Raw genomic sequence first — 11,992 nt, 5'->3', positions numbered from 1 at the left:
TGAATTTTTTAAAACAAAATCAATGATAAAACACCCAAATAATTATAAAAATCCAATTGATAGAGTTTTAAGTCCTCTTGTGCAATATATCATATAAGAAACACAGCCAATTTATTTTGAGTTAATATTAGATAAAATTTTATCAAGATTTAAATATATCTGGTAAAGTCAGGATGACAGATATAAGGCAGTCAATTTACACAGGTCTGTATATGTAACAACTACAGGTATCTAACACAGGTGTCCAGTTGCACTGTCCAGTACCTGTATAGGGGGATTTGTGGTCACACCTGACTGGATGTAGTGCACTACTGGTTTACCTGTAGCTTAAATGTAGTGTACTACTAGTTTACCTGTAGTTTAAATGTAGTGCACCACGGTGTAAATGTTAGCTTACACTAAACTGTATAAACAGGTGATATAGTTTGTTATACCACACATTTTGTTAAGTGTACATTTGTAATTTATAGAAATACTCAAGAAATCACAATAGATGCACTAGCTTTTGTGTTCTAATTGGGTGTACGATTCCTGAAAAAAGGGGTCGGATCGAGGTTTATTGGTTTGCTCCCATTTTAAGAAAGTTATTTATCGTATTGCTAAAGTGCATGCATGTATACAGTGTGTATTTCTATTTTGTTTTTCCATTGCAGTATACACTAGAACCTATTCCTATTGGTCAGTTGTAAGGAATTCTGGTGAAGTGACGCAGCAAATCAGCAGGTAATGACCAAAAAAAACATTCATGTATCGGATCAAAAAAGTACCTCAAAAAATTCTTACTCATTATTATCAAAACAGTTGCTACTTGAAATTAAGTGTCAGTTGGTGCACAGACTTGCAATTGTAAATTAGATTTATATTTAAGTCCATGATTGACGTAAGGAATTTTGATAAAGCATTTAGTCTTCTGTTCTTGTCGCTCTGATATGAAAATGTGACGTCACTTTTACTGTTGTGGTGGACACTGATGATGAAAATGGTTGGTGCTGATAGACCCTCAAGTGGTGAAATATTCCATTGAAACGAAATTCAGGCAAAGTTACCTGTAAATGTGATGTACTACATGTTAAAAAAAATATTGCCTTCTTTTGGAGGCACTATGGTTTGGTAGTGTTGTCTCATGATGAAAAGTACCCTTGCCTCCAGCTCAGGTACTATATATATATATATATATGCCATTACTCAACAACGTGACATACACCTTCAGACCATAATGTCCTCAAAAGTAGGTCATGGTATATAAATAGAATAAAGTTCTGAAAGTAAGTTATGGGTTTAAGCAGAGACCTAAGATATATTTATATAAATTTAAAATGCAGACTACTTTTGTTTAAGGTCTTATCTCTGTGAAATGATAGGGATATATTAATATGATAATGATGTGAAAATTATAGACAAATGGGACAATAATGAGATATTTGTTCTACATTCTCAAGTTGTGATCACTCATTAGGACATTGTGTATACCAAATAAAAGATATAGGACAACCAGCTGAGTAAAGAAAGCAAAAATAAATGAAAACATATTGCATCACATTATATATTGGTTTCTGCCTTTATTTCATATGACAGCCCATGTATTGTACAGATGAATTACAATTTATTATCAATATTTTTGTGATACCTAATTAATGTTGTGTGGTAGTTGCGTTTTTAGGTCATCTGACCCAAAGTCAACATGTTTCATCCGTCGTCGTGCGTTGTGCGCCGTGCGCCGTCCATCGTGCGTAAACTTTTCACATTTCAAACTTCTTCTCAAGTTCCACCAGTGGGATTGAGCTGAAACTTGCTTGAAATGATGCTGGGATGGTCCCGACCAAGTGTTGTTATTTTTCGGGTCAGTCTGAAATCCAAGATGGTCGCCACAGCCGCCATTTTGAAAACACATTTGAAACTTCTTCTAGAGTTCCACCAGTGCTATTGAGCTGAAACTTGCCTGAAATGATCCTGAGATGATCCCAACCAAGTGTTGTTATTTTTCAGGTCGGTCAGATATTCAAGATGGCCGCCATGGCAACCATCTTGAAAAACACATTTTAAACTTCTTCTCCAGTTCCACTGGTGCGATTGAGTTGGGAATTGTTGAGGATGTTAAGGAGGGAGAGCCAACAAAGTGTTGTTATTTTTCGGCTTCGTAAAAACTTTGACATGGCAGCCACGTCGGCCATTTTGTAACATGATTGCGCAATCACGGTTCTTCTGAACAACACCTATTTGAAACTTCTTCTCAAATTCCACCAGTGGGATTCAGTTCTTACTTACCAAAAATGATCCTGAGATGGTCCTGACCAAGTGTTGTTATTTTTCAGGTCAGTCAGAAATCCAAGATGGCCGCCATGGCAACCATCTTGAAAAACACATTTTAAACTTTTTCTCCCGTTCCAATGGTGCAATTGAGCTGGAAACTGGTGAGGATGTTAAGGAAAGATAGTCACCAAAGTGTTGTTATTTTTTGGCTTTGTAAAAACTTTGACATGGCAGCCACGTTGGCCATTTTGTAACATGATAGCGCAATCATGGTTCTTCTGAACAACACCTATTTGAAACTTCTTCTCAAATTCCGCCGATGGGATTCAGTTCTTACTTACCAAAAATGATCCTGAGATGGTCCTGACCAAGTGTTGTTATTTTTCAGGTCAGTCAGTAATCCAAGATGGCCGCCATGGCAACCATCTTGAAAAACACATTTTAAACTTTTTCTCCAGTTCCAATGGTGCAATTGAGCTGGAAACTGGTGAGGATGTTAAGGAAAGATAGTCAACAAAGTGTTGTTATTTTTCGGCATCGTTAAAACTTTGACATGGCAGCTAAGGTGGCCATTTTGTAACATGATTATGTAATCATGGTTTTCCTGAACTATTTGAAACTTCTTCTCAAATTCCACCAGGGGGATTCAGCTCTAACATACCAGAAATGATCTTTAGATGATCCTGGCCAAGTGTTGTTATTTATGGGTCAGTTAGAAATCCAAGATGGCCGCCATGGCAACCATCCTGAAAAACACATTTTAAACTTCTTCTCCAGTTCCACTGGTGCGATTGAGCTTGAAATTGGTGAGGATGTTAAGGAAGCAGAGCCAACAAAGTGTTGTTATTTTTTTGCCTCTGCCACGGCAGCCATTTTGTAACATGATTGCGCAATCATGGTTTTCCTGAACAACACCTATTTCAAACTTTTTTTCAAATTCCACCAGTGGGATTCAGCTCTTACTTACCAGAAATGATCCTGAGATAGTCTTGATCAAGTGCTATTTTTCGTGTTTATCCAAATTCCACAATGGCCATCATGGCCAACAGTGCCACTATACCTGCTACAGAGAATACATACTACAATAGTATAATGTTCTTTAATTTAGAGTCAGATGACCGTTAAGGCCCTTGGGCCTCTTGTTGGAATGTGTGTTAATTTATGCTAACCAGGTATTTTTGAGATAAAATACAGTATGTTCAATACGGTATAATTATAAAGTTGATAAATTTTATTACAGTTTGTGCCTCTTTGTGGTTGCCTATATCTACATGTACAACCAGAAACTATCGCCGCGGTTGTTAGTGATAGCCATGGCAGCGGTTACCATGGTTGGTTACCTGGTCAAGCTTTACACAGACCATGTGATAGGAATCAAAGGTCCACATAGAACAGGTGAGCAAGGATTAAAGGTTGATTAATTAATGAAGAAACTAAAAGACCTCTTCCACATACCTGATACAAATTTACTTATACATGTACATGTATGAGTGACTGCACTGTAGATCATTCATTCAAAATGTATTTCATACTTTGTCAAATTGATAATTTGATATTTTGCATAATGAAAACAACACCAAAGAAAAAAGATGTTATAAAAAAATTTAAAAAAACATTTTAAAAATAAAAGTTATAACAGCTATTCTTTCAGTCACCTGTGCCTACATGTACATGTACAACAGTCACCCACCCATAAGGATATGTAACATTCTACCATGTTTGCTATATATGCAACGCCAGTTTTGATTGGTTTAAAACCATGTATTATTTTCCAATAACCCACGCTCGTGCCAATAATACACAGTCGGGAGTCACGGCTGTAACAATTTTATATATCTAATATTCACCAATTTTATGAAAGGTTACTATAGCCGAGTGGGCTAATGGGTTAGTCTTTCCATACATTTTTATCACGACGCGAGTTCGAATCCTATGGAGGCCCCCTTTTTTTTCTTTTTTATTATCCTTTTTTTTTTAATTTTCAAAATCAATGCCATATGATAGATGCTCTTGATCGTAGTACTGAATTGCCTGTATATTTCATCAACAAATAATGCAATACTCAAGAAACAAATTACAAAATTTTCTCGGGGTTTCTTTGCTGTTTTTCTATTAGAAAGAGGCCGATCTCAGAACTAAACAGTACATGGTAGAATAGAAATAATCAACTTTGACTCGTGTCATTTAAGAAATAATTAAGGATGATTCGTGTATTGTTGCAGGATATACAACTCGGACTCGGATATTTTGCAATTTTAATTAATAACTCAGGCCTGCGGCCTTCGTTATTTATTCAATTGCAAAATATCCTCGTCCTCGTTGTATATCCTGCAATAATACACGAATCATCCTTAATTATTTCTTAAATATAAAAACTTCAGTTTGTACAGTTATAGCTGTGGGGAGTTTGTACAGTTATAGCTGTGGGGGAGGTTGCTTGGTATCTGGTATACTTACAGACTGATTTTTTTTTGTTTTAATTGAGCACAAATTAAGCAGTACAATTTCAGAAAAAATATCAGGAATGGAGATTCGCCAGTCTATGGGTGTTCTGAAAAAAGTTCTGGCTATTGTTAATCATTGTAATATAATACAAATCATATCAATACATGCTGATATGTATACAGGCATGATAAACCTAAGGATAATTTTGCAGCTTAATGTATAATGGATTGAGTTACTGTATAACTTGTTCTTTTAGTGGGTGCAAATTTTGATTTGGTTCCAGCTCTGTTACTAATTTTTTCTGCATGTAAACCCACAGATAAATCCTCTTCTTCATTTTTGCAGAATCATCTATTTAAAATTTAGTACCAGGTAAACTTTAATGTTAAAAATTGTACACAAGGGAAGTGGCTTATTTTAGGATAAATATGGTGGCTGTTTATTTTTTATAATTGGTTTACCCCTCATCAACATTTAGTCATTAGTGTCAAATTAACATTTTATATTATTTGTTTGTTTCAGTGCTAGATGATTTGAAGACAGCTGTGATATTTACGGGGTTCAGTTTTGGCTTGTCTCCAGTTCTGGTCTCATTGACAGAAACTATCTCCACTGATACCATTTACGCCATGACAACAGTGATGCTGCTCGCTAACCTCATCTTCCATGACTACGGAGCAAGCGCTGCAATGTAAGCCTGAAAGTGAAAGATTATATAACAACAATACTTGATAAAACTTGTTTCTACCACAATACCCTGTGTTATTCAACTCTCAGACCATCAGTTAATCATTACAGCTGTTGATTAACAATCTGTTTATACCACACGTGGTATAAACTCTGTACACATTTTGATTGGCTAACACGGTGAACTTTGACCCAAGCTGCAATTGTTATTGACGTCATCAATAATCTAATGACGTCACATCACCGGGTGCCAGACGTCACCGGTACACTTTATTTGCATACGCGAAATTATACTTGGCCACGTTTCCCTAAACCGATATCATTGTGGTAGAAACAGGTCACACGACTCGAAATTGTTGGATATGGAATTAATTTCACACGAGTAAGTTATTTTTTAAAAGTTGCAAAAAACACTCGCTAAAGCTCGTGTCTTTAGTAACTTTTAAAAAATAACTTACTCGTGTGAAATAAATTCCATATCCAACAACCACTCGTTGTGTAACCTCTATTTCTAACACAGGACTAGTAACTATCTATCTGGTAGACATATTGGTAAATTATATAATAACTGTATTGTAATCTGATTTAAAATATTTTAATGTTCATTATTTTTTTATAGGGAGAAAATTGGTAGTTAATAAGTTAGTTATAGGTTTACTGCCTACATGACTCCGCCTATTGCTAGGTGTTTTGATAAACATTTTCATAATTTACTTTTTAAATCAATTAGCTCTATTATTTATGTTGGTAATGACTACAGACATAATAACCTATTATACATTTTGTCTTGTTGACTATAGCCATTGTTCTGTTGGCATTGAGTAGGAGTGTTGTAGGGGGGTCTCGGTTTAATCTCTTATTGAGGTCGCACAACCAGTTATTGTTATACATTGTATATAAAATGAATTGGAAAAAGCTGAACATTGTCATGATTTACTTTCGAAACTTTTGGTAGTATGGAAATATTTGTGTTAATTTGGTATTACTACTTTCAAACATAATCAGCAGTTTTAGTTATCCAGCGTTGTTTTTGTGATTGTGATATTTAGTAAAAGCAGCAATTATACAACATGAAACATTTTTACATGTACATGTATAATACTGTTGGTGATATACAGTAAAACTGTTGTTATTGTAAACACATCAGATAAACTGATATTATATTGTATCTACAGGGTTTCAGAGGCTTTGTCTCTCAATGCTGGGATATTCGCCTCGGTGTGTCTGGCCTCCAGACTCCATACAACATGGCATGCCTTTGCTACAGTCACACTTTCCCTACTCGTGTTTGGTCTCTGGCCAATGTTGAGGAAACAAATGAAGGCAAGTTGACATATTAATCATGCAGGCTATTTCATTGCAGACAAGAAATGAAAAACTGAATTCTCATTGTGAATACATATGTACATGTACATTTAAATCAACAGTGTTGCTCTACTGATTCAAATATTTGCAAGTCATTTTAATTGAAGGTAAGATGAAAATAATGAATTTCCATGTAGATTTTTAAAATCTATAAAAATGAGATTTTGTTTATACAGAAGGCTATCCCAGGAAGCCAGATTGGAATGACCTTGACCCTATGTTGTGTATCCATTGTTGCTTTGGTAACAGTGTCAGCAGTTGCAGCTGTCCTGGGGATATTGCTCATATTGTTCATCACATTCGTATGTCCAGCTTGGCTCATCAGTCTTCAGCCTTACAAAAAGTAAATGTCCATTCTCTCTAATTGGGTGTCATGATATTATGGTTAAAAAAATAATATCGACCTCCTTCCCTCAAGCAAAAAAAAAAACCAAACAAAAGCAGAGAAAAAAATAACGAATGTCATGAATATATTTAAAAGAAATTAGCCAGTCCCAAAATATATTTAACTTAACTATATAGAACAATATTGATGTGTCTTTTTAGGTCATCTGAACCGAAGGGTCAGGATAACCTATAGCCATCGATATATATCGTGCTTTGTCCGTCGTCGTCCGTCGTGTGCCGTCCGTAAACTTTTCACATTTCAATCTTCTTCTCAAGTTCCACCAGTGAGATTAAGCTGAAACTTGCCAGAAATGATCCTGAGATGGTCCTGACCAAGTGTTGTTATTTTTCGGGTCGGTCTGAAATCCAAGATGGCCGCCATAGCCGCCATTTTGAAAACTTATTTTAAACTTCTTCTCACGTTCCACCAGTGCTATTGAGCTGAAACTTGCCAGAAATGATCCTGAGATGGTCCTAACCAAGTGTTGTTATTTATCGGGTTGGCCAGAAATCCAAGATGGCCGCCATCTTGAAAAACACATTTAAAACTTCTTCTCAAGTTCCACCTGTGCTGTTGGGCTGAAACTTGCCTGAAATGATTCTGATATGATCCCGACCAAGTGTTTTTATTTTTCGGGTCGGTCCGCAATCCAAGATGGCCGCCATAGCCACCATCTTGAAAGACGCATTTTAAACTTCTTCTCAAGTTCCACCAGTGCTGTTGGGCTGAAACTTGCCAGAAATGTTCCTGAGATGATCCCAACCAAGTGTTGTTATTTTTTGGATTGGTCTGAGATCAAAGATGGCCGCCATATCCGCCATCTTGAAAAACATATTTTAAACGTCTTCTTGAGTTCCACTAGTGCTATTGAGCTGAAACTTGCCTGAAATGTTCCTGACAGGATCCTGACCAAGTGTTGTCATTTTTTGGATTGGTCTGAAATCCAAGATGGCCGCCATGGCCACCATCTTGAAAACACATTTTAAACTTCTTCTCCAGTTCCATTGGTGCCATTGAGCTGGAAATGGGTGAGGATGTCAAGGAAGGCGAGCCAACATAGTGTTATTTTTAGCCAATAAAGTGTTGTTATTTTTCGACTTCGTAAAAACTTGGACATAGCAGCAATGGTGGCCATTTTGTAACATGATTGCGCAATCATGGTTTTCCTGAACAACACCTATTTCAAACTTCTTCTCAAATTCCACCAGTGGGATTCAGCTCTAACTTACCAGAAATGATCCTGAGATGGTCCTAACCAAGTGTTGTTATTTATCGGGTTGGCCAGAAATCTAAGATGGCCACCATCTTGAAAAACACATTTTGAATAACTTCTTCTCCAGTTCCACTGGTGCCATTGAGCTGGAAATTGGTGAGGATGTTAAGGAAGAGTGCCAACAAAGTGTTGTTATTTTTCGGCCTTGTAAAATCTTTGACTTGGCAGCCACGGCGGCCATTTTGTAACATGATTGTGCAATCATGGTTTTCCTGAACAATGCCTATTTCAAACTTCTTCTCAAATTCCACCAGTGGGACTCAGCTCTAACTTTCCAGAAATTATCCTTAGATGGTCCAGACCAAGTGTTGTTATTTATTAGGTCGGTCAGAAATCCAAGATGGCCACCATGGCCAACAGTGCCACTATATTTCCTGAACAATACCTATTTCAAACTTCTACTCAAATTCCACCAGTGGGATTCAGCTCTAACTTGCCAGAAATGATCCTGAGATGGTTCTGGCCAAGTGTTGTTATTTATTGGGTCAGTCAGAAATCTAAGATGGCCACCATGGCCAACAGTGCCACTAAACCTGCTGCAGAGAATGCATACTACAATAGTATAAGGGTCTTTACTTTAGAGTCGGATGACCGTTAAGGCGCCTGGGCCTCTTGTTATTTTCCTACTGCCTCCCTATCTAGTATATTACTATGTTACCATGATCTTGTATACATAGCATGTTCTAGACCGTTTGTATTTCCCTTATAATACAGTATTATTGTTGGAATTTATATACAGACCTTAGACTCTTTTAAACTTGGTATTTCTCATATTTCCATTTCTTTTCAGCAATATATACGGTCCCTGGGATGAAGCTGTCATTCAAACCAAATGAAAACGGCAGTAATACATTACCCTCAGGTAGATGAATACTCTAAAAGTCTCAGATGTCTTCACATCTGTTAAACAGCGCAACGATGTCTCTACACCTCTTGAACAGTGAACATCTGTTGCACACTAAAACAGCCAGATGATTCTGCATTGGTTGAAAAGAAGAAGTCCAAGATCTGTTCAACAATGAAAGTGCAAGATGTTTCCGCATCGGTACAACAGTGACAGTCCAAGATCTATTGAATAGTGTAAGTGCAATATGTTTCCGCTTCGGTTGAACTGTAGAAGTCCAAGATCTGTTGAACAATAGAAGTGCAATGTTTCTGCATCAGTTGAACTATAGAAGTCACTGTTGAACAGTGACTTTGCAAGACGTTTTGTATTGGTTGAACAGCGGAAGTCCAAGATCTGTTTAACGGTGAAAGTGCAAGACGTTTCTGTATTGGTTGAACAGCGGAAATCCAAGATCTGTTGAACAGTGAAAGTGCAAGATGTTTCTGCATTGGTTGAACAGCGTAAGTCCAAGATCTGTTTAACAGTGAAAGTGCAAGACGTTTTTGCATTGGTTGAACAGTAGAAGTCCAAGATCTGTTGAACAGTGAAAGTGCAATGTTTGTACATCAGTTGAATTATAGAAGGCCAAGATATGTTGAACAGTGACTTTGCATGACGTCTCTGTATTGGTTGAACAGCGGAAGTCCTAGATCTGTTGCAATGTTCTACATCAGTCGAACTATAGAATTCCAAGATCTGTTGAACAGTAAAAGTGCAAGATGTTTCTGCATTTGTTGAACAGTGGAAATATTTAACGTGTGGCCCAAATTGTTTTTTTTTTTTTTTAATTGGTAAACAAGTCCGCAATCGGCACCTTTTGGTGTAAAAAAAAAAAGCGAATAGTGTAATGAAAATAGATAACACATACCGATCAGGCATCGTTGTGTATTGTTTACATGTGTTCATCCGGGTCATTAGCTATTCTCGTGCATTCTCCCGCACGCTTGATTATGTAATTCTACCCTTACATGTAAAACACTTGAATGACTCAGATGATCTATATCGGAGGGTATAAAAGCCGGCTCTGACAGAACACGAGACTCTGTGTCCTAGGCTCGGTTATAACCGGAACAAGGACGTTAAGCCCCATCAATCAATCAATCAAACACAAGACTCTGATTTCGGCATCCAAACTGTGCAGACAGAAGCGGAGAGACCCTAAGAAAGGTAGATAGTTATGGAAAGATAGATGTGACCACGGTCTTTTCCTTGATCCATCAACTAGTCATTTTAACACAGAGTGTTTGACAGAGGCTGATAGGTTAGCGACTACAAATTAGTTGGCGACTACAAACAGGTACTGTAGTCGACGGTCAAGTCAGCAACTACAAGGTAGTCGGCGGGAATGTCAGCGACCATACTATAAGTAGTGTTGGTGGTCAGCAGCAAACACCAGGGGTTAGGTGGTCGATGAAAATACATAGGAACAGTCATAGCGTCATATCATGTTTGATTATACATATTGCTAGTCACTGACTCCCCGTATAGTCAGCGGTCACACATAGACCGGCGACCAGTAACTAGCCGTTGTGAGTGGTACGGGACGAGTCATAGTCAAGTACTAGTTATAGTATTAAGATTAGGTGTCAGCGGCCAGACAGACCACTGTATATACACTGTATATATAAAACTTCTATTTTATGTGTTATATGTTCTCGTTAAATGTTAAAGGCTACCAAATAGTAGTAATATTTATATTTATTTGCATCTGTAGACTAGTCACTAACCAGGATCTATTAGAGGTAGTGACGAACCCATTTGTAAACGTCACAAATTTTGGTGGCAGCGGCGGGATCCTGGTTATTTGACAACTTGTTTGTGACATTTTAGTAGTCTACAGTTTATAAACTGTTGTTGATGTAATTAAATAAGTATTTATATAATAATCCGAATTTTTATGTTAATGACCGTAGCGACTAAACAACAACTGTTCTGAATACATAATGACAAAATTAGATGATCTGATCATACGGGAACATTGTACGATGTTTACTTGCCGAAATATACGCAATTTAATTCCAATCCAAACCGCCTCGCAGCTTCAGGTCGCCATCTTTGTTAAAATCAAAACATCTGTGCGTTTGGAAGAGTAAGTACTGCAAAGCTTCTAAGTGATCTTGTGATACAAATTTTAAGATTATAATAGAAACGAAATATGGATTTTAAAATAATTTGATTTAAATTACTTATGCTTTAGGTTAGCAAATAGTAGCAATTATTTACAATGAACTTTAACGTTGTACTCAATACTGATCACGATGCTTTTATTTAGACGTTTTCTATTTCTTTCGCTTCATTTCATATAAAGAATTGTTTTATATTTCCCAGTAATTTCGCGGGAAATGAATTTGATGACGTAGGAAGGCCACATGCTATAGAATCAGGCATCTATAGTCGATAAGTACGGAAGAGCATTAGGGCCATGAAGCAAAAAAAATAAATTCATTTTTTCGTGTTAATAACTCGAAATTTCGACTTAGTAACTCGAAATTTCGAGATAATAACTCGAAATTTCGACTTACTAACTCGAAATTTCCAGATAATAACTCGAAATTTCGAGATAATAACTCGAAATTTCGACTTCATAACTCGAAATTTCCAGATAATAACTCGAAATTTCGACTTACTAACTCGAAATTTCGAGATAATAACTCGAAATTTCGACTTACTAACTCGAAATTTCGACTTACTAACTCGA

General features: G+C 36.8%; 1 protein-coding gene across 1 annotated transcript; it reads left to right on the top strand.

The window, feature by feature from the left end:
• Positions 1-291: 291 nt before the first annotated feature.
• Positions 292-10,114, top strand: LOC117319818 (phosphatidylinositol N-acetylglucosaminyltransferase subunit C-like). The gene is made up of 6 exons (XM_033874551.1): positions 292-723; positions 3,491-3,645; positions 5,218-5,386; positions 6,558-6,705; positions 6,924-7,090; positions 9,199-10,114. Exons 2-6 carry the CDS (start codon positions 3,522-3,524, stop codon positions 9,242-9,244), a joined length of 654 nt encoding a protein of 217 aa, XP_033730442.1. The 5' UTR covers positions 292-723; positions 3,491-3,521; the 3' UTR covers positions 9,245-10,114.
• Positions 10,115-11,992: the final 1,878 nt, after the last annotated feature.

This window comes from Pecten maximus, unplaced genomic scaffold (assembly GCF_902652985.1).
Source record: "Pecten maximus unplaced genomic scaffold, xPecMax1.1, whole genome shotgun sequence".
Classification (NCBI taxonomy): Eukaryota; Metazoa; Mollusca; class Bivalvia; order Pectinida; family Pectinidae; genus Pecten; species Pecten maximus.
Note: the sequence above shows the minus strand (reverse complement) of the source record. Positions and strands in the feature narration are given on the sequence as shown.

Bases quoted from the DNA above. Each gene is read 5' to 3' on its own strand.
- LOC117319818 (XM_033874551.1), top strand. From the start codon at position 3,522: ATGTACAACCAGAAACTATCGCCGCGGTTGTTAGTGATAGCCATGGCA. The intron at 6,706-6,923 runs GCAAGTTGACAT...TTGTTTATACAG, and splicing joins TGTTGAGGAAACAAATGAAG to AAGGCTATCCCAGGAAGCCA. The intron at 7,091-9,198 runs GTAAATGTCCAT...ATTTCTTTTCAG, and splicing joins AGTCTTCAGCCTTACAAAAA to CAATATATACGGTCCCTGGG.